This window comes from Trichechus manatus, unplaced genomic scaffold (assembly GCF_000243295.1).
Source record: "Trichechus manatus latirostris isolate Lorelei unplaced genomic scaffold, TriManLat1.0 scaffold00015, whole genome shotgun sequence".
In the NCBI taxonomy this organism is placed as follows: domain Eukaryota; kingdom Metazoa; phylum Chordata; class Mammalia; order Sirenia; family Trichechidae; genus Trichechus; species Trichechus manatus.
In genome coordinates, this window is record NW_004443951.1 from 541,278 (window position 1) to 564,403 (window position 23,126).

General features: G+C 51.1%; 2 protein-coding genes across 2 annotated transcripts in view; one reads left to right on the top strand and one right to left on the bottom strand.

Annotated features, from left to right (window-relative positions):
• CIMAP2 (ciliary microtubule associated protein 2) overlaps positions 1–3,380 on the bottom strand; it is a 38,260-nt gene extending 34,880 nt beyond the window's left edge. The window contains 1 exon segment of the mRNA XM_023727033.1: positions 3,227–3,380. Coding sequence (XP_023582801.1) covers positions 3,227–3,380 — 154 coding nt within the window.
• Positions 3,295–23,126, top strand: part of TTC22 (tetratricopeptide repeat domain 22) — a 24,446-nt gene continuing 4,614 nt past the window's right edge. The window contains exons 1-5 of the mRNA XM_023727051.1: positions 3,295–3,945; positions 20,370–20,425; positions 20,648–20,763; positions 21,557–21,675; positions 23,016–23,124. Of these exons, the coding sequence (XP_023582819.1) occupies positions 3,379–3,945; positions 20,370–20,425; positions 20,648–20,763; positions 21,557–21,675; positions 23,016–23,124 (967 nt within the window). The 5' untranslated portion in view covers positions 3,295–3,378. The remainder of the gene's footprint in view (positions 3,946–20,369; positions 20,426–20,647; positions 20,764–21,556; positions 21,676–23,015; positions 23,125–23,126) is intronic.

Below are 23,126 nucleotides of genomic sequence, written 5' to 3' on the forward strand. Positions count from 1 at the left end.
AGAGGGTCAGTGAAAGAGAGGAAGACCCTCAACGAGATGGATTGACACGGTGGCTGCAACAATGGGCTCAAGCGTAACAATTGTTAGGATGGCGCAGTGTTTCATTCTGTTGTACCTAGGGTTGCTAGGAGTCGAAACCGACTCAACGGCACCTAACAACAACAACAACAATCTTTACAGAAGCAGACTGCCATATCTTTCTCTTGCGGAGCGGCTGGTGGGTTCAAACCACCGACCTTTCAGTTAGCAGCTAGCTGCTTAACCACTGTGCCACCAGCGCTCTTTAAGGGCCTTATAGGGTTCTGCAAAGGTGGGGCAGAAAGCCTCAACCCATCCAGTGATGACAGGACTGAAGTCAGAGAGAAGCAAGACTTGCCTGCTTGGGTCCTGCACCCAGCCAGTGGCAAAGCTGGACCAGGGGGCAGTGGAGCTCCTTCCAGGCCCCACACAATTCCCTTCTGACATCCCAAGCTGCCATTTAAATCAGAAGGGCAGACCCCCACACAGTCAGGAGCTGGACTCTTAGGCTTCAGGCCTGGTGGGCACATGGTTAGCAGAGCACCCACACTGCAATGCTGAGCTGGTGGTCAGAGGCATCAGGCCTCAGGGACTCACACAGAATAGAATACCCAGTCACCTAAGCACAGGCTCTGCCCCTTCTCAGCTGTGTGACTTTGGATAAGTCATTTCCTTCTCTGAGTCTCAGCTTTCTTATCAGTCAAATGGAGCTAATGATCCCGGTCTGTCCAGATTACTGTGAGGATTAAATGATATAATTTAGGTAAGGTTCCTGGCACATAGTAAGCGCTCAGTAAGAAGTCATTCCCAGCCCTTGAAAAGGGCTCTTACAGAACACCTGAGGGCAGGGACTATGTCTAATTCACTCTGTGTGTGTGTGTGTGTGTGTGTGTGTGTGTGTGCGCGCGCGCGTGTGTCCATGGTGCAGTGCCTGGCACATAGTAAATGTTCAATAAATATTTCTTGAATGAGTTGAATGACAGGTGAATAAATAAATTAACCTAGTCCGGCTTCCCATTAATGCATAAATCCTCAGAGACTCACATTTGAGTGCTGGCTCTGCTGCTTCCTAGCAGGGGCCCTCAGGCACATTACCTACCTTCTCCAAGCTTCAATTTCCTCATCTGTGACATGCTCATATGACTAGTTCCTGGAGAAGCTATTCTGAGGTGTCAGTGAGGTGTGGGTGTGGACATTACGCAGTCCTCGGCCCTGGGGAGGCCCTTTGACCAGCCCTGGGTCTGCGTAGGGTGTTCTCAGTGATCCACACCTGCCTGGGGCTGCGTTGCTTCTTCTCTCCTGGCCTGAGCCCCTTGGCTCCAGGGCTAATGGAGGAGTGTAGGCCAAGAGGATATAAGCCAAGGTCCTTTGGTCTGAGAGTCCTGGCTGCCAGGCAGGCTAGAGGAGGCCAGGGTGAGTCAGCTCTGCAGCAAGGCAGCCTGTCGTGGTCTGCCCAAAGTCTCCCTGTCACTGTAATTTCCTTATCACAACCGCATCACTCTCTCATGTGGTATTATTCGACCCCTTCCTGCCTCCTTTCTACAGAAGAGGAAACAAAGGCTCAGACAGGGAGAGTAACTTGAACTGGTCACACTCTGAGGTATAGGGCACACAGTGAATATGGGACTCATAATTAGGTTTGGGAGCTCTGTGGTTGCAAGAGTTTCTAACCTATCCAGACTCCAAAACCATCTGTTAAGTCAAGGGAGTCAAGTGAAGTTTCTCAGCCAGGATTAAGGCCTCTCTGATGGGGCTGCAGCCCCTGCCTCCACCCCTCATTTCCTACCATCTCTCCCCATGCTCTGTGACCTCCAGACCCTGGAGCTGCTCTGTCCCCAGGACACACCCTGCACAGGTGAACCTCTGGGCCTTTTCATATGCCTTTCCCTCTGCTGGATGTCCCCCACTTACCCTCCCCACCCAACTCCTCATCTTAGAGTCGGATCAAAAGCCAGGCCCTCCGGGTAATCCATCCCTGACCCTCCCACGCAGGGGAAAGCCCAAGTTTCATGTCTTCATCACCAGCAATTTATACCAACAATTTTTAATTTTAAAAATATTAAATTTTATTTTTTTTAAATGGACAGGTGAAAAAATGGCACCAGAATATTGTATTAATTTACATTTTTACTACTAAAGTGAACTATTGTTTCCAAGTTGACTAATTGGCTATATTTCCTCTTTTGAAGATGATGGTCTGTCTTCCGAGAAGATGAGGCAGCAGGTGCCTCAGGAGCCCAGCCCCAGGTGGAATGAGGAGCGGGAGGGATTCGAAAGTTCAGACCCACTACAAATCTCAAGTTTTAGAGAATCAGGCAGTCCCTGCAGCAGGGAGCTTGGCCCAGCCTCCAGGCTAGAGGTTTAAGTCCAGTCCTAGGAGAAAAGATCGGTAAAAGCATGAAAACGGGGACCAAGGTCAGAGTATTGGAATGAGATAGGAACCGAGTGGGGGGGAGGTGAGAGCCCACACTTATCAGGTCCCCCGTAATATCTCCCCTGCCCCTGGGGGAGAGATTGTCAGTGCTCATTTCACCCATGCGGAAAGTACGGTACAGAGGGATGAAGCGACTTGTCCAAGGTCATACTTTATTAAAGATAGAACACGGGGGTTAGAGCCAGCAGGAGGAGGCTCCCCTAGTCTTTCCACAGTGGCCTCATGATGAGCAGAGAGGAGGCAAGAGAAATCCCAGCAAGGGAAGCTTGGAAAATAATGGTCAAAGGTAGCAAGGAGGGAGGTGGCAGGCTCCATTCAGAAGAAGGAGAACTCAGAGCGACTGCAAGTGAGGCCGAGACACCAGAGCAGGGAGCGGATGGGAAAGCAGCAGTAATGAAAGTGCCTTCCGCAGCTAGAACGGCTAGCCCTAATTCTCCTAGTCCGCGCGCTCACACGGAGAGGGTGGGGCAGGGCCCAAGGAAGAAGGACTCGGCTGGATTCAGCAAACTGGGGTTCTGGGCCTGGCTCTGCATGCCCCAGTTCTGTGATCTGGTCAAGTCCTTTCCTCCTGCGAGCCTCAGTTTCCTCATCTGCTCAGCAGGAAGGGTAAAAAACGCCTTTTGCCATGCACTGCGGTTTGCGCACCCTAATTTGGCAAGGCACCTGTTTTTCTGGAGCACCTCGTTGTGCTATGCAGGCGTCTAAGAGCCGCTGAGCAGCGAAAGCGGAAACACCCACATGGCGCTTCAGGAGCCAACGCTCGGACCCACCCACCGCAGGAGGGGCCCCGGGACCAGAAGGCAGCTGCGCCCTGGGCCTCCGCGCGCACTGAGCCTCGCCTCCCGCCAGACTCACTCCGGGACGCCCCATTCACTGCCCTCCGCAGCCTCCAGGGCGGGCGAGGCCCGGAAAGCCGCAGGGCAGCCATGGCGGAGCCGGAGGCCGCGGCTGAGGACCTGGACGCCCTCATCGACGACTTAGACTACCTCCCGGGCCACTTCCACCTGGAGATGCAGCTGAACTTCGAGCCGCGCTCGCCGGCCTCCCTCCGCGCCAGGGACTTGAAGCTGCAGCGGGAGGGCCTGAGGCAGGAGCTCGAGCTGGCGACCGCACTGCAGCGTCCCGCCGTGCGCAACCTCCTGGGCGCCTTCGCCTTCTACCTGGAGGAGCTGGACGAGGCCCGCGAGCGTTTCCTCGAGGTGGCCCGCGACGATCCGGGCAACCTCAACGCCTGGGCCAATTTGGTGCATGTATACGGGCGGCTGGGGCAGGAGGAAGAGGAGGAGGAGTGCGTCGCACGGCTGACCGCTCTCATGGGCCTGGCGGCAGGCCCGGAGGCTGCCGGGGACCCTCAGGTCCGCGCTGCGCGCTGCCTGGCGGAACAGGGCTACGCGCACGGCTTCGACGTGGGCTGCGCCAGCCCGGAAGAGCGCGCGCGGGTGCTGGCGGCGGGTATCGCGCTCTACGACAAGGCTCTGGGCTACTCACAGCAGGTGGGTGACTCCCGGGCTGGGGTCGTGGCCATTCTCTCTGCAGGGACCCCACCCTGGCATGCCCTTGCACCGCAGACTGCTCAGTCCCTCGCCCTTAGGATTCTCAAATACCTTTCCAGTGTACCTCTCCTTTTCTACACCCCTGTCCCAGACCAGGCCTGTAGCTTCTCTTTCCTGGGCTAAGGGGTGGACTCGCTTCCTAGCGGGGCTGCCTCCTTAGACTCTCTTCTGGCAATATTGCAGTCACCCTGGCCGACTTATCCCCTTAACCTTGCTCCTCCTAGCCAATCCTTGTCCGTGTGCCCGTGCACACCCCCCTAACTGAAGGCACACGCAGACATCACCGCCAGAAACTTGTGCGGCATTCCTGCCTCGTCTCTCTCCCTCACCCCTCTCCTATCTGGTCAGACCCCAAATCTTGGCCGTCTCACCTCTTCATATCTGGAAGGTCTATCTACTCTGCAGCCTCCCTCTGCTAGCCCAGCCCCCATCACTTCCTGCCTGGACCAGCGTAGTCTTCCTGCCCTCCAGCTTGACCCTTCCACCTCATCCCTTACTCTACTGCGAGTGTCGTGTTGCTTGATCTTGCTGGCCATGTCCCTCAGCTGCTTACAACCCTCCATGGCACCCTGCTGCCCAGCAGATAAATCCCAAGCTCTTAGGTGGGTGTTTGAGGCCCTCCATGACCTACCTCTCTGCTTTCCCGCTGCCAGGTTCACTCTTACGATCTAGGCTTGTGCCACATTCTACTTCCCCTTGTTCCCCATGTGGGACTAATCTCCTTAGCCTGCATTGCCCTTTTCTCAGCTGCTTCATGAGATGCCTTCCTGTTCCACCTTTTCCTGGAAGTTTCTCCTTAATTTCAGTTTTATCTCAGACATCCCCTCCTCTAGGAAGCCGCTGTTAACTTTTCCAGCCTGGGTCACGGGCCTTCTCAGAGTTCCCATAACACTTCTCACATCGTCCATTTAAAGTCTGTCTCCCCAATTCAACCCTGAGGTCTTTGAGAGTAGGGACATCTGTCTGGTTTGCCACTATAAACCCAATACGTGGCACCACGGCACACAGTGGCCCTCAATAAATGTATCTTGAATGAATGTATGTGCAGCATAGGGCCTGGACCAAATAGACTAGTACTAGGTGTTTTGGTTATCTATTGCTATTGTTATCTATTGCTGCATTTGTTAATCCCCCCCAAATTCAGTGGCCTAAAACAATAAGCATTTATTATCTTATAGTTTCTATGAGTCAGGAACGTAGGCAGGGTCTACCCAGGTGCCTCTGGGCTGCAGACTCATCTGGAGGCTGGCTTGACTGGGGAAGAGTTTGTTTCCAAGCTCCCTCAGTTGGCAGGGTTCAGTTTCTCAGTGGCTGTTGGCCAAAAGTCTCCGTTAGTTCTTTGCCACATGGACAGCAGTTCAAAACATAGCATCTGTCTTCTCGAAGAGCGAGCTAGCAAAAGAGCTAGCAAGAGAGGGCACCCAAAACAGAAGCCACAGTCTTATAGTAACCTAATCTCAGAAGTGACATCTCATCACTTTTGCTATATTCTGTTTGTTAGAAGCAAGTCACTAGGTGCAGCTGACATTCAAAGGGAAGTGACTACACAAGGGCATGAATGCCAAGAGACTGAGGTCACTGGGGGCATCTCAGAGGCTGCCTGCCACACTAGGCATTGGATGGCAGAATGAATGATATAGCGGGCCCACCTTTTGTTACAGAAGAGGAGACCACAGTTCGGAGCGGTACCATGATTTTTCTGTGAAGGTACACCATGGGCAGGGTTGAGCTGATAATGATAATATTTTATAATGCTTTAGATTTGTAATATTTAAATAACAAGCAGCCTTCACATATAGGTAGCATGTCTCCGTTCACAACAACTTCGCACACCCCCTCAGTGCTTTTCCACCAAAGCTTCTGGCTTCAGTAAGAGGAAATATAGGAGTCAAGACCTCAGGGAGTACAGGTTGGAGAGCATGGACTTGTCTTAAAGGAGCAGTGCAGGGTAGAGGTTAAGAGGATGCACTCTGGGTCAGATGGGCTGGGTCCAAATCCCAACTCTTCCACACTCTCTTACTTCAAACTGGTACTTGACATCTCAGTTTTCTTCTCTGTAAAATGGGGATAATAACCATAGTCATGTTATAGGATAATTGTGAAGAGTCAGTGAGTTTATTTAGGCACAGCACCTAGAACTGGGCCTGGGACTAGGAGCACTCCACATAGGGTAGCTATTATTAGTACTCATTAGTGAGGCTCCAGCCACACTGCCAGCAAGACAGCGCATTGTTTGCATTCATCATCTTGGTTAGAGTTGAGATTGGCGTTTACAGCTAGTGTCTTATTACATGCTCCCAACACCCCTGGGAGGGCAGTATTATTATTGGCTCTACTTTACAGGGGAGGTGGCTTATGTTGTAGTTGAGAGCATGGATTCTGGAGCCAGAGTCCTAACTATGTGACTCTGGACAATGTTTTAACTTCTCTCAGCCTCAGCTTCCTTATTGGTAAAGTGGAGACAGTCCTCATTTGGTTGCTGTTATAATTGTTGTAAGGAGTCTTGATGGCACAGTGGTTACGCACTCGGCTGCTAACCAAAAGGTTGGTGGTTCGAATCCACCAACTGCTTCGTGGGAGAAAGATGTGGCAGTCTGCTTCCCTAAAGATTACAGCTTTGGAAACCCTATGGGGCAGTTCTACCCTGTCCTATAATAAAACAAAACAAAACAACCTTCAGCTGTCCAGTCGATTCCAACTCATAGCAACCCCACAGGGTTTCCAAGGCTGTAAATCTTTACAGAAGCAGGCTGCCACATCTTTCTCCCGTGGGGCCACTGGTGATTTTGAACTGCCAATCTTTTGGTTATCAGTCGAACACTCTAACCACTGTACAACCAGGACTCCTTTAGGGTTACTATAAGTCAGAAACAGCTCAATGGTAACAGGTTTGGTTTTGGTTTTGGTTTTTATAATTGTTGTGAGGTGCCATTGAGTTGATTTTCAACTCATGGCGACCCCATGTGGCAGACTAGAACTGCTCCGTAGAGTTTTCTAGGCTGTAATCTTTTTTTTTTTTTAATTTTTTTTATTGTACTTTAGGTGAAGGTTTACAGAACAGATAGTTTCTCATTCAACAGTTAGTACACATATTGTTTTATGACATTGGTTAACAACCCCGCGACACGTCAGTACTCTCCCTTTATGACATTGGTTAACAACCCTATGACACGTCAACACCCTCCCTTCTCGACCTTGGAGGCCCTTTTTTTTTGTGAAAAAAATACATAGCCAGAGATACACCATTTCAAAAATTTCTACATGTACAATTCAGTGACATCGATTACGTTCTTCCAGTTGTGCTACTATTCTCAATTTAGATGAAGGTTTACAGAACAAAATAATTTCCATTGAACAGTTAGTACACATATTGTCTAGGCTGTAATCTTTATGGGAGCAGATCACCAGGTCTTTCTCCCACGGAGCAGCTGAGTAGGTTTGAACTGCTAACCTTTAGGTCAGCAACTGAGCACTTAACCATTGTGCAACCAGGCTCCTTGCTGTTGTCATTAAGAGTGAATATTTGTAAAGCACCTAGAATAGCTCCTGTACAGAGATGAGCAGGATCAGAATCCAGCCCTGACTCTCCCTGGCAGGGAGCTCCTCCCAGTACAGCCTGGGAGAGTCTCCTCCACCCCCAGGCTGTGTGTAGATGTGGCCATCATGTGGACCAGCAGGGACCTAGGTCTTTTGTTTTAAATCCAGGGCTCACGGCCCTGAATGCCAGACTGCCGTCAGCGGGAGGCATGGTTGGCGTCGTATGTGCTGAATGTGGCCACAGCCGCAGACGGGGCCTAAAGAGCCTGGGCTAGGAGCCAAGAAGAGCAGATTCTCATCCCAGCTGCACCTGACTAGCTGTGGGCCTTCTTTCTGGAATGTGGCTCCCCGTTAGTGAAATGGGGGTGGGAGGGTGGACTCTATGGTCTCCAAGGTCCCTTCCTGCGTTCAGGCGGAGATTGATTGCTGGAGGAGGTAAAGAGGGAGGCAGGGTTTTGGGGGTGGGGACCTAACAGTGGCCAGCTCCTTCCCTGCCACCAGTCAGCACGCCACAGTGGGTGGTGCCCCGCAAGTGAACGACCAGCTGAAAAAGCGCTGAGCAGGGCGCAGCCCGATGCCCCAGGGAGCTGATGGGTTCAGGTGTTGGACTTGACCATTGTCTGTGCTGTGTCCTTGTGCCTGTCCCAGCTCCCTGGTCTGGACAGAGCAGCTCTGGTCAGCCCCACCCACAAACCCCAGGAGAAAGTTGCAGATTGATCATCTGAAAAATGGGGGGTTACAATTTCTACTTCACGTGATTATTGTGATGATTAGAGATGAGATCTTGTTTTTCTAAAATACCTGGCACAAAGCAGGTGCTCAAGAAACAGTAGTCACAATCAAGACAATGATGATGACTTCATTATAGTTAGAGTCAGGAGGCTTGGGCTGGAGTTCTGTTATTATTATGCTGTGTGACTTTGGACAAGTCACTTTTCATCTCTGGGTCTCAGTGTCTGCTTCATAAACATTAAATGATGACTGCCTCGGGTTTACTGGGATTATCCAGTTGAATGATGGGGTAAAAGTGCCCATAAACTGATAAATTCTGGGTATGTCTGACAACCAGTGACTCAGCATCTTAACATTTATTGAGCGCTTACTGTGTGCCAGGCCCTGTCTTTAATAAATTTCTGCCTTTACAAAACCCGTGGACAAAGGGAGAAGTAAAACATTTGTTCCTTCGTTAACTAGTCTTCCCTGAGCCCCTCCTCTGGGAACAGGAGACAAAGGGACAGATCAGAGATGTGCCTACGGCTGGCCAAGGTCACAGGTATTCACTACACGGCCCATGTAGTGTGATGATCGTCTCTAAGTGCCATGGGCCCAGAAATCATAATTTCTGAACCAAAAACAGGGCCCCAGAGGCTAACAATGAAAGTGCATATTGCGGACAATAAACTCATTACCATCAAGTCTATTCCGACTTTTGGTGACCCCATGTGTGCAGAGTAGAACTGCTCCATAGAGTTTTCAAGGCTGTGAGAAGCAGATCACCAGGCCTGTCTTCTAAGGCACCTCTGGATGGGTTCAAACCACCAGCCTTTAGGTTAGTAGTTGGGAGGCATAGAACAGAGGTGAAGTCAGAGGTAGGGCCAGGGAGGAGGGGGTGGACAGGAGAGCAGCAGTTATGGGACCCCTGATTGAGAGGATTGCCACCAACAGGAGCACAGCTGGAGGCCAGCTGTGCTCTGACCCCTACCTGTGCTGCAGCTCCAAGAGATTTTCTACCCTCATTGGTGCTGCAACTGCCCTGGGCAGGGAACAGCCTCTGGAGCTCAAAGGACAAAGAGCTGCTGAAGAGCCACGAACAGCTGCTCATCTGCTAACTAAAATTACAAAAGACAATAATATAAAAGTTAATAATTCAGCCCAAGATCCAAAAATAAGCAGAGTGTTTGTGTGTGGGTATGTGCGTCTTTGTGACTTCTTCCCCTGCTCTTCGTTCCCTCCCCTTTTTGTTTCTTAAATTACAAAAATAGGACGATGCGGATTGCATTTATCTGTCATCCCCCTCATTACCTCCTATACACAAACACACACACACACACACACACACACACAGACTCTTGATGACAAATCTCACGGCTGAGTAGGCATTAAGAGCATAAACTTTAGAAGACAGATGGTGTTCACATTCCTCCTTCATCATCAGACAGCTGCAGGCAAGTCACTTCACTTCTCTGAGCCTCAGTTTTCTCATCTATAAAATGGGATTCTGACGTCTATCTCACAGGGTTGCTGTGAGGATTTGGTGAGAGGACAAGAAAGGCACCAGGCCGGGCACAGCTCACGTAGGGGCTCGGTACAGTTAGCCTTCCTCCCGGCGCGCCCCCACCCAGCACTTTGTTGCTCTGTAACAGAGCCATTCCCAGCCTCTGGCTTATCTCAGCTTCTCTCTCACCTGCTAGAGAGTGAGTCCTCTGTCTTGGGCCGCTCTTTATCTCCCCTGCCCTCCCCCTCACACACACACACACACACACACACACACACACACACACACACACACACACCCCCCCCATACACACCCCCCCCCCCCACATCCCCAGTGTTTGCTAGCACTGGGCTGGGGCCACTCTTTCATTTACTTGAGTAATTTAATTTTAAGTCTTAAAATCCCTATTATTTTTTTTAATAGGGTAAAGACCTGGCAATCTGCTTCTGTAAAGATTACAGCCAAGAAAACCCTATGGGGCATTCCTACTCTGTAACACATGGGGTCACTGTGAGTCAAAATCAACTTAATCCCTAACAACAACTTGAACTTACATTTCTCTATACAAATAATATCTCTGTCCTAAGATAACTTGGTTATTTGATTTTCCTCCTCTTTTCCCCCAAAATTGACAGCTTACCACACTCACGTACATGCACACACACAGGTACGTGCACACATATGTAGGTGCTTTACCACTGCTCACAGCCAGAGCAGGCCCTGGGTGACAAGAACCACCACCACAATAGGTGCCATTTATCCCACACCTGAGCACCAGGCACTGAGCTCAGAATTTTGTTCCTTAGTACATTTGACCTTTCTTTAAATCTCACAAACACACTGGGGTGTGATCCTCATCTCATAGAGGAAGTAACTGAGGCTCAGGGAGGGTGAAGCAGCTTGTTCAGGGTGAGCCAGTGCACCCCGTGGGCCTGTCTAGATTTCACCTGGCCAGCTGGGGCACATGGCAGGGAGGAGGCAGTGCTGGCAGGCCAGGCAGGGGCCTCACAAACAAAGGCGTGGGCATTCCAATAGATGGCTGCGCCTAGCAGGGCGGGGTAGCTAGGCAGGAAGAGCTCGGGGGCATGGCTGGCCAGCCAGCCCAGGGCCCCTGCACATACACAGAGCGCTGCCACCATGGGGGAAGCCAGCTCCAGGGGCTTGGGGACAGATCCTGCTCTCAAGGAGCTGCCCTTCCTACAGCTCTTGGGCCTCCCACATGCCCCCTCTCTCTCCCTCCATCTTCCTTTCTAGCTCTCCCCTTCTCTCCCCCGAAGCAGAGCTGCCCTGAGGTCCTGGTGACTTGGTTACACTGTGCAGTGCAGATGCACTCGGTGTGGCTGTGGTCAGAGCCTGAGGGTGGGCGGCTGCAGCCCCCATGAGCTGGGTGACTCAGGCAAGCTGGGTAACCTTTCTGAGCATCCATATCTTCCGCCATGAAATGGGGAAGTGGTACCAGCCTGGCAGGGTTCCGGGGGGAGTAGCTGTGGTCACAGGGAAGGCCCGGCCCCAGTGAGTATCGATGGCCCAGCCATTCTCATCTTCACCCCCTGGTCGGGAGGTCAGGACACTCTAAGTGTTTTCCCACCACCACCCCATCTCTCTTGTCCCCTCCTGCCCCTGTCTGCCATCTCCCTTCACCCTAGCCCAGTACCAGCCTGGGGAAAAGAGCAATGACATTGGGAAGACCCCACTCAGAGGCAGGAGCCAGGGTTTGGGTTCCTGTCCCAGCCCTGCTCCTGCCTCACTGGGATGTGAGCAGATCACCTCCCCTCTCTAGGCCCCGTTTCCTCCTCTGTTAAATGAGGGGCTAGACTAAGGTGGTGGCCAAGGTGATTTCAGGGACAGGAAGGCATTTGAGCCGCAGAGAAGTGGGGGAAGGAACAATCCTTCTGGCAGAAGGGAACACATAAACAAGCACATGGAGGTGGGAAATCACAGGGTGACTGCTGAGAACAGTATTTTGAGAACTTAAGAAGTGATCTGTAAACTTAATTGCAAACTTTTTGAGAGCATGAGCAGGAATTTTCCTCCCGTGGTGCTTGCAAACACCGCCCCCCCCAAAAAAAAACCTGTTGCCGTTGAATCAATTCCAACTCATGGTGACCCCATGTGTTGCAGAGTAGAACTGCCCTATAGGATTTTCTTGGCTGTAATCTTTATGGAAGCAGATCACCAGGCCTTTCTTCTGTGGTGCTGCAGGGTGGGTTCGAACTACCAACCTTTTGGTTAGTAGTCGAGTGTAAATCATTTGTGCCACCCAGGGGCCACACACACACACACACACACACACACACACACACACACACAAATCCAAGTGGTTTGACTTGGTTCAACAAGAAAAGGAAATGAAGCTGAGTGATGAGTCAGGTGCTGTGCACAGATGTACTTTTCACAGATTATCTCACTTGATCCTCACAGAAATTCTGGAAAGTCAGAACTGATATTAGCCCCATTTTACAGATGAGCAAAACTGAGGTTCAGAGAGCCCAAGGGCACACAATCATTGAGTGGCTGACAGGAACGGAAGTCAGGACTGTGGGACATCAAAGCCCAGGCTGATGGACAGCTTTCCAGAGGCTGTGGCTTCAATGCCTTCTGGTCGCCTTGGGGTCAGTCACATTTGTATATCAGTGCCCTCTATTTTAAGAGTTTGCTGCTGGCTTCTCTCTCATACTTACCTTGTAAGTTTGAGAATTGGGCCACCCCCTTCTCATAGATACAGAACCCCAGAGCCAAATCTGCCTTTACCATCATCTGCCGCAACCACTTTTACAGGAGAAAAGATCATGTAGGTTAAGGACAAGAGCCCTGGTGGTGCAACGGTTAAGTGCTCAACTGCGAACCGAAAGGTCAGCTCTGTGGGAGACTAGCGGCTCTGTGGGAGAAAAGATCTGGCAATCTGCTCCTGTAAAGATTATAGCCTAGAAAACCTTATGGGGCAGTCCTGCTGTGTCACATGGGGCTGCTATCAGTTGAAAATCGGCTGGACAACACACAACAACAGTTTGAGGGTGCAGCGCAGCACAGACCCACTGGAGGAGCTGAGCAAATTCAGAGGGCAAGAGACTTCCTCAGACCCACCCAGCCTCTACTGGCAGGAGAGTTGGATTTGAACCCAGGACTAGACACAGACAGCCCTTTTCTCTAGGGACAGTGGACTAGAAAAGTGGCTCAGGTTGGCCTGGAGGCAGCAAGTCCAGGAAGCCAACACAAAGCTAAGATGACCCACAGGACCTCCGCCTAGAGTAGGACCAGAAAGGGGGTGACAACAGGAAGCTGCAGTTGATCTTCTCAAAGCGTAAAATCCACACGGAATCATCCAGGGTACCCAAGACAGGGTCAAATAGTTGATTTATTCTGAAGCATAACGCCCGTCTGCCCTCTTTCTGGTTACATTTATGGTTCCTGGATGATGAGGTTTGCACTCGATTACTAACTCAAAGATTGATGGTTTGAACCCAGCCAGTGGTGCCACAGAAGAAAGGCCTGGCATTGGGGGAGTTCTACTCTGTAACACATAAGGTTGCCATGACTTGGAATTGATTTGATGGCAATGGGTTTTGGTTTTGGTTTTGGGTTTTTTGGGTCACATTGAACAGCCCCACCAACACACCTGTGACACAGACAGGCCTAGTGGGGTCATCCCACTTATGGATGCAGAAGCTGAGGCCCAGACCAAGGAAGTGGGCTTTCCAGGACCCCTCTGGGAGTCAGAGGCAGGGTAGGACTCCAGTCCCATCCCTCTGTGTACTCTCCACACCCGACAAAACAGGAGTGTTGAGAACATCAACACTTGACCACTCAGTGTGGGAACGAGCCCCCTTCCCTGGTCCTTTCTGTGATGCTCACATAGGTGACAGGGCAGGTGCCAGCAGGGCCGGTGCCAGGGGTTGGGGTGGGAGCTCTGTGCTTTTGTGTCATCACAGAGGACATTCCAGTTTTGCAGGAAGAGCATATTCCTTGAGGCCTGTCACCGTGGGACTTTTATTTCTGCAGCATTAGCCTTCACGGGGGCGTTGGAGGGAGACAGATCTGGACTTGAATCCTGGCACTTCCTCCCTGGGCTTTGGGGCTGGGCCAGTGGCTTTCTGCTTCGGCTGTCTCCTCACCTGTAAAAGGAGGAAGGCGCAGTGCACCTTGGAGGCTGCTGGGAGAATTCAGTGCCACGACGTGGGTAATCGACATCCAGGAAATGTTCTTTCTCCTTCCTCTTTGTCATCCCTTCCCGAAAGGGAGTTAGTCAGCTCTGAAGAACTGACTCAGAAACTTAGAGTACACCTGTCAGCAGGGACAAAGTTCAAACCGTAAGACAAATACTTTCCTTAAGAACCAACAAGATCTCTGTGATAGCCTATTCAAATGTGTGTAAATTTGTAAGGCAAGAAAAAACCAAACCCATTGTCATCAGGTCGATTCCAACTCATGGCAACCCCATGTGTTACAGAGTAGAACTGCTCCATGTGGTTTTCTTGACTGTAATCTTTACGGATGTAGCTTGCCAGGCCTTTCTTCCACGGTGCCACTGGGTGGATTCAAACCGCCAATCTTTAGGTTAGTAGTCAAGCACAAACTATTTGCACCACCCAGGGACATATGTAGATTTGTAAACCATTGGTATATTAAAAGATCTTCTGTTGAAATCCCTTAAAATAGCCAAGTCCCCTCCCCCTCCATATTTCCTTCTTTTGGAGCCACCTTTTGAAATAAATGGAATAGTAAGATCCACTCTTGTACCTGCCTGAATTAACACATACCTACTCCTGTAATGGCTTGTCCTGATCCTAGTATTATCTGTAGGTTCTGCTAGATCACCAGCTTTTGTCACTTACCTATCCAGCTGTAAGAACTCGAATCTTCAGGCTTCCTTAAGGATCGCAATTTCTGATCCTTTCACTTATTTAAAAAAGAGATACATCTGCTAGCCCCTTTTTACTCCTCTCTCAGCAGTGTGGTGTAGGGGAGAGTCTAGTGCAGTGGTTTGTAAACTTCAGCATGCACTAGAGGGCCTGGTAAAACACAGACTGTTGCACCCCACCCCCAAAGTTTCTGATTCAGTGGGTCAAGAATTAGCATTTCTCTCAGGTTCCCAGGTGATGCTGATTCTGCTGGTCTTGGGACCAACTTTGAGAACCACTGGTCTAGCATGGTTAGGAGCAGGGACTCTGGAGCTAAGCTGCTGGATCCCCGGGGAATACTACTTTTTAGCCGTGTTGCCCTAGGCATGTTCTCTAACCCCTCTCTGCCACAGTTGCCTTATCGGTAAAACTGGGACAATAATAGTTTCTACCTTGTGGTATTATTTAGAGGGTACGATGGGTTAACGTGTAAACTATGGGCATGGTACATGATAAGTTCTCAATAATAATTACTGTTATTAGTATAGCTGAAAGAGCACCACCTCCAGGTTTTAGTCCAGGCTTTCACACTGGCCATGTGACTTTGAGGACGTCATCTCACCTCGGTTTTCCCATCTGTACAAAGAGGGTGATGATACCCACTTCACATTCCTCACAGGATGTTCTGAGGATCAAATGGCATCTGTGTGAAGGCAGTTTGTGAACGGTAAACGCTGAACAAGCACTAGCTCTTTGCCGTTAGTTGTGGGAAGAACATGAACTTGAAGTCAGAGTGACCTAGCTTCAAATATCTGGTTAAGTAGGCAAGCCTGTTTTCTTCTTTGAGCTGCAGTTGCCCCATATCTAAAATGAGGAAACTAATGGTGAGGGCCTCAGGGGGCAGGGACACGTTTTGAGAGCCCCTTGCCTAAGGTCTCCCCTCACTCTCACCTTCAGCTTGTACCAGGGTCTGTGGATTTCACTGAGGGTCCACACTGGTGACTGGGCCTGGCCCAGTTCCCTCCCACTATCTGCCATGGAACAGCTGCCTAAGTTGAGAGCCCTCCAACTTAAAGCCTGGACTAACTCATAGGCCATCCAGCCCCCTCTCCTAGATCCCGGAATTCCCCAGCTCACCGGGTTGTAATGAGGATTAAACAAGAGAAATGGTGGGGAGGCCTGCCCAGAGCCTACACCAAGCAGGCCCTCAGCAGAGGTGCCTCTTCTGGCAAAAGCCTTCTGAGCCTCCTCCTCCCAGGCTGCCTTCAAGCATCTTGCCCCTGGGAGCCATAAACTCCGTAACTGAATTCCGTGCAGCCATAAGAGGTTTCACAGCAACTTTATTCGCCAGGAGAGAGGTGGAACAGCCCCCTCCCTTCTACAGGAGGGGAGGGGGCAGTTAGAGGCCTGTTTAATTTAATTTAATGCACTGTGGCTTGCCAGGTTGCCCCTGGTAACAGCTTCAGCTGTTGCTTCAGTTACAACCAGAAGGATTTTAAAGAGACAGCCCATGTTAGGGCCAGAATTACACAGCCTCCAGCAGCTTCATCACAGGGATAGAGGAGTAATGCTCAGGCACTATGAGGCCTTGGACTAGATCTGTTTATACTCTTAACTCCATTTCATCTCCACTGACTTCATCGGCAACCCCATAAGTCCTCCTGCAAATGTTACTTTTAAGCAGGATTTGATGAGGGACTATGTTTGGGATTGGTCAAACAGATGTTGCTCGGCTACTTTTTAAAAAATGCAATTTTAGTGTTCAAGGTGAGAGGAAGGAAAGAGAGTTAACACTTTGGAGTTGTCCCTGCAATTCAGGAATACTGCCACCAGGTGGTGGTATTGTTTGCTTAGTGCAACCTGTAACCAGGTGCTTGAGGAATTAAAGGATGTTCAACCTTGAGCAGCGTGTCTGTGAAACCACCCGGTATTAAGCCCTGATGCTAACTAGCGTGTGACCGTAAGTAAGTCACTTCACCTCTACAGTCTCCATGTCCTCAGATATATAATGAGGTTGGTCAAGATAGCTAAGTGTTGTGCTCAAGGCTCAGGGCTGGGTTAGGACCACGAAGGCCTGAGTTTACGTCTCAGCTCTGTCATGTACTAAATGTGTGATTTGGAGCATGTGATTTCATTTCTCACAGCCTGAGTACAAAATGAGAGTGGCTGTGAACTCTGAAGAGCCAGGGAGAGCCTTCAGGACAACACATTACTCTCCAATACTGGAGACCCATGGAGGTGAGAAAAATGTGCAGAACCCCACAGGAGTAGAGAGTGAGGACTCCAGGGCCTGAGACCTTATTGCCCCACAAGGAACTAAAATATCTCAGGTTGTAAGTTGACAAAGCTGGCTTAGATAACCCTAACCTCGCTTAGCTCTAACCCAAACTAGGAGAAAGGGACCAACATGTGGAACACATACCTGGCTGGGTGCTGCCCTCACAACTCCTGCAAAGCCAGTACGACCATCCCCCTTTGCAGATAAGGACACAGCCTCTGAGAGGTCACTCATTCACCCAGGGTCGCCCATCTCATCTGGCCAGGCCTGTTGGACACCAGAGCCTCTGCTCTTTGCATTACAACCCTCAGCATCTCCTAAACCGGCTCCCGCTTGGGACTACATCTCCTTTCAAGAGCATAAAAGAGAAAGGAGGTTCTGGTTCTCCCCACAGTAACTCAGTTTAGTCAACCACAAAGCAGGCACGGGGCCAGAGGTCATGAGATCATTCATAACGTAGCCAGGGAGCGTGAGGCACCGCATGCCTTTGGTCCCTCACAGGGTCAGGCTTTAACATTATGTCGAGGTCTTTAGCCAGCTTGGTCCACAGTAGGTGCTCCATAAATCCAACTTGGCTTCCTACAGCCCAGGTCTTGTGTAGGTAAAGCAGGTATCTCATCCTAGCCTTTTGCTTTGGCAAATAATGTTCCCTGCTTCTCAAGGATGCCCTTTAACCCTTGGGACCTGCCCTCTTCCCTCTAGACAGCCCTCTTCCCAGCTAAAGCCTCAATACACAAATTCCCACCTAAGTAATAGAATTACCCCTTCAAGATGATATGAATGTAAAAACCAAACATCGGCTCTTGGCACTCCCCAGCTCTAACTCCTACCATGGCTCCCCATTGCCTGCACATGAGGTACAGGTACTGAGCTGGCACTCAGGTGCCCCTTCTGATCTGCCCCTGCTGTCTCGTCCCCCTGTCCCTTACAACAAATGTTCAGGCACAGATCCCAACATACCACACTCAACTCATCTCTGAGCTTTTGCACATGATATCCGCTCTGTCTGGAACGACTTTTCCCACAATATCCACCTGGGTGCTTCCTACCCGTCCTCGACCCCCGCCCACGCTGCCTCCTCTGGGGGAACTGTGGGGATACTCCTGGGTTGGGTAGGACACCGCCTGTGGGCTCCCATAGCCCCTGGGTTCCTTCCGCTGTAATTGTGTCTCCGGAAGCCACTAAAGACGGGGCCTGCCTTATTTCTCTCCTGTCCCCTTTGCCCAGCCAGTGCTACACAGAGGAGATACTTGGTGAATACTGGCTGAGAAATGTGATTGGTGGGGGCTTCTCTGGGCCATCTGGCTCAGGCCTGAGTTCCAGTCCCTGCCTGGATGGACAGTCAAGCCACTCAGTGAACTCTGACTCCAGTTCCTTTGAAGGCTGACGCACAAGCTCCCTCTTTCCAAACTCCTCAGCGAGCATGCATGCAGCTTACCTTGTCAGTAGTGTGAGTTCCCACCACACCCCTTCATACATGCCATGCTCCACGCTCAGCTATTCCCACGCATGCCCCAGACACGTGTTCCTGTTTGCATGTCTCTGCTCAGGCTGAACCCTACATCTGGAATCCCTTTGTCCTCCACCCCCAAAACACCACTGACTCCTCCAGACCCACCTTAAATGCCACGTCCGCTGCGAAGCCTTCAGTCTTCTGGCTGCACTTTGTCTGTACCACTCTCATGACCTTCATCACACTTTGCCTCATTCTGTAGTTATTGGGAAGCCCTGGTGGCGCAGTGGTTAAGAGCTCGGCTGCTAACCAAAAGGTCAGCAGTTCAAATCCACCAGCTGCTCATTGGAAACCCTATGGGGCAGTTCTGCTCTGTCCTGTTGGGTCCCGGTAAGTCGGAATCAACTCGACGGCAACGGGTTTTTCTATTTGGTTTATAGTTATTGGCGGGAGTCCCTGGGTGGCACAAACAGTTAAGCACCCAACTACTAGCCAAAAAGTTTGCGGTTTGAACCGTCCCAGAGGCATCTCAGAAGATAAGCCTAGCGATCTGCTTCCCAAAGATCACAACCTGGAAAACCTACAGAGCAGTTCTACTCTGCACACATGGGCTCTCCATGAATTGGAATCAACTTGACGGCAACTAACAACAACAACATAGTTATTGGCAACCCAGCGTGGTGAAGGGAGCAGGGTTTGAATCCCACCTCTGACACACGCAAGCTGTGTGACCTTAGGCAAGTCACTTTATCTCTCGGAGCCTCAATAAGCTGGTCTGTGAAATGGGGATGATACCTACCTGGTAGGTTTATTGTGAGATTAAAAGAGATGATGGATGTCAAGATCCTGGCACATGGCAGGCACTTGGTCAGGTCTTATTACTTAAGCCTGGATCTGTTTGCCCAGCCAGGTTATGAGCCAGTTTAGGTCAGGGTGCAGGTCCCATTCATTGCCACATCTCCACAGCACCCAGCACAGGCATAGGGTCTCACACAATAAAAACCAAAATCCATTGCTGTCCAGTCGATTCCGACTCATAGTGACCCTATAGGACAAAGTAGAACTGCCCCATAGAGTTTCCAAGGATCACGTGGTGGATTCGAACTGCCAACCTTTTGGTTAGCAGCTGTAGCTCTTAACCACTACACCACCAGGGCTTCCAGTTCTCACACAGTAGGTGCTCAGAAATGCTGGCAGAACTGAATGAGTTCACCCCAGCTGCTGGGGGTGGGGAGTGAAGGGGACAGGGGTCCTGAGCTGAGGAAGCTGTGGTGGGGGAGGGAGGAGTACAGAATTGAGCCTTGAGATTAACGACAGGAGATGAATGCAGAGGGAGCGGCCAGGAGACCAATGCAGAGCTGCTGATATGCACTGGGGGTTTTATTGGTTTTCATTAAAATTCCTTCCCGAGGCAGGAGCAGCTACTCCCATAAATAACGGCATAAATATTTTATCTGGTGCCCAAGTCGGTCTAAATGCACAGCAAGGTTGGCAAGAATAATAACAGGAAAACAGTTCAGGGGGGTCCTGGGCTTCAGCTGAACTGGACTCACAAAACATGCCCAAAGGGGCTTTCTCAGAAAGGCAGAAGCTGAGGGAGGGCGCCACCAGGCAGAGGCGGGAGGACTGTGGGGAAGAGAGGGTGACCAGCGCAGTGTGGGGCGGAAGGGGGGGTGGTGACGAGAGCACAGGTGAGGGAGCCAGGTGGAGGGGAGCTTAGCTTGGACAGCAGGACGGGGTGAGGAATTCAGGGGAGGAAATGCATTTGCACCTGCTTTGTGACAGGTACCCTCCTTGGAGCTCTCACACACTTATCTCCCCAAGTCCTCTATGGCCAGAGAAGTGAAGTGACTTGCCCAAGGCCACCGAGCCAGCCAGTGGCAGAGCCAGGACTATAATCAAGGGTGCTTAAGGCCAAAGCCCTGTTCTAGCTGTGGGGCCCACTGTACTTGCTGCCTCTTGGAATTCGGGAAAAGCCTAGGAATCCGCATGATGGCCTGAGTATCTTAATCACAGCAACCTGTCGGTTCTCTGCTTCTTTAGGTCCCGATGGAGGAGAAGAGGGGCTGGTACTTCACCATGGCAACGCTGTTTATCAGGTCAGGCTTGGTGGCAGTGAAGAGGGGAAGGAGGGGGCGCTGTTGCCTTCAGGCTTGGCCTGGAACCCAGGCTGAGGGTGAGGGGAGAGGTGGCTGAGCCCATCTCCATAGCAGGGGCTTCCCAAGACCCCCTCCCTGCCATCAGTCTGGGGAGAGGCTCACAGCCAGCTGGCGGCAGCTGGGAGGGGGTGCAGACCGACCACATGCCCTTCTCGGCCCCAGGCTAGATGGCATTTCCCTGGAGTTGGGCAGTGAGGAGCAGAAGCGGCTGCCTGCCTTCAACCGCACGCTGGCTCTACTTCGGCAAGTCCTCAAGTCCTCGGACCCCCACCACCGAGGTAGGGGGGAGCGGGGGGGGGGGGCGGAAAAGCAGCCTCTGCCTTGCTCTCCGTGTACCTGTCACTACCCTGCTGTCCCCACCTCTGGCACTGTCTCCTTTTTTGGACTTGGTTTCTCTTTCTCCCTCACTTTCTGGCTCATATTCATTTGCTCACCCCAAGGAGCTCACACACACTGAACAAGTGAATACACCGGGTGTGAATCATTATAGTCACATGTTTCCAGGTGTGTGTCTCCTGACCCCCATTCTATGGTTGAGGAAATGGAGGCTCTGTTGGAGAAGAGTCGAGTAATTTTTTCACCAGGCCTCACACCTAGAACGGGGACTAGAACTATCAGAGCTGGTGAAGAGTTGAAGTCAGGAGGGAACTATGTGCCTTAAATGAGGTGCCTGAGTGACTTAAGCGTTCAGCTGTTAACGAAAAGGTCAGCAGTTCAAATCTACCACCTGCTCCTTGGAAACCCTATGGGGCAGTTCCACTCTGTCCTGTAGGGTCACGATGAGTTGGAATCAACTCGACAGCAACGGGTTTGGTTTTGGTTTTTGGAGTGACATGTTAAATACAGATAGGAAGCACTAAAAATGTGTTCATTCATTTACTCACATGTCCCCTCTTCCCACCTTTGATGCTGTCTGTCCCTGGGCCACCCACAGTGATTTCACGTCACTATTCTTCCTTTGTCGTCATGGAGACTAACAGCCTTGAGTGGAGCTGGCCCACTCCCTCTTGTGGCTCCCCTCCCTCTCACCCTGCTGCTTCCTCAAGACCCCTCTCCCACCCCTCACCCTAGCTGTGGCCTGGTGCTACCTCGGGATGCTGCTGGAGAGAAAGGACACCTTCTCCACCACCCCCATGGGCGTCCACGACTATGGGTACTCAGGGACCGACCCCCTGGATTGCTTTGGCAAGGTACGTGCCCCCAACCACACGCACTCTCCCAAGTGGGAAGGAGCCTGACACCCCAGCCTTTGCTCCCAGAACCTCTGCTTCTCTGGGTATCTTCCCCCACTGCCATCCCCCACCATGTGCCTTACCCAGGAAGGACCCTTACTCCAGGCCTTTCTCTCCATCCTTTCTTCATTCAGAACAATGTCATGGTTTCTGTTTGCCTAAGAATAAGACCCTCCCCACACCCAATCTGGCCCAAGCCCATTTCTCTGGTTTCCTCATCTAAGCTAGCCACCATTTTCAAAAGATAACCCTAGACTTTCTCCCATCAGGCCTTTGTCAACATTCTTTCTTCTACGCAGAATTCTTTCCCTCCCCCACCCCCAATGGCAGAGTGGAAAGAAGGCGAGTTTAGCTGGGGTCCCGTTGCCAGCTCTGCCCAATTATAGGACGAGTGACTTTAGGCAAGTCACTTAGATCTCTGAGCCTTGGTTTTCTTATCAGTTCATTAGTGTTCTGTCTACCTTGTAGGTTATCGAGAGGCTGAAAGTAGGTAGTGGACCTAAAGGTACTCTGTAAACTGTAAAGTGCTGTTCAGGGCTTACTACTGGCACCTCATTTATGTGGCAGTTTCCACACTTAGCTCAGCTTTGAAGTCCTTCCTGGAAGGCAAAGCCCTCGAGATACTCATTCACCGGTGCATTCGGCACAGTGCCCTGGATGGGGCACATCCCTTAGTGTTTGCTGGTGGAGGGATTAATGAGCAGTTTCTTGATGAAAGACCTTTGATCAGAACAGAGCAAAACATGTTCTGGTTCATGAGTGTTCCTTTGCCCCTCCTTGAGAACCTACTTTGTGCCAGGGCACAGAAGGGAATGGACAGGGCCCCTGCCCTGCAGGAGTTCACCATTCAGAGGCAGCAGCACACACAGAACAGGCAGCAGTCTGTAACAAGCCGATGTGTTCAGTGCTGTGGCCCAGGGAGAAATGCTGCCTAAGGGTGGGGGAGGGGGAGGGGAGTTCTGGCCTTGTCCTCCCACCTGCCCTGGGGAAGATGGAGGCATACACACTTCGAGGGGTTTGCCTGGGGTCTAGTAGGATTTGCTGGACATGACCGGTGAGCCTGGCAGAGAGCATGGCAGTGAGTCAGACTCTCAGGGGTTGAGTGCCACTGGGTTGTACCGCCAAGTGTTGGGTTCCATGATGTGTCTGAACTTATGGCCAGGTGGACATAGGGGAGAAGAGCATTGCAGTGATATGTCTCCATCCAGAATTGAAGTTCCTGTGGGGTAGGCACAATTTAGCTGGTTTTGGCTAACCACCAGACAAATTGTTTGCTCTTACCCTCTTCCCTTACCCAGGCCATCGAGATTGCCAAGGACCACCCCTCCATCCTGAATCGCCTGGCCAAAATCTTCCACTTCCTAGGAAAGCAGGACATGGCCATTGGAACCTGCAACATGGCACTGGAT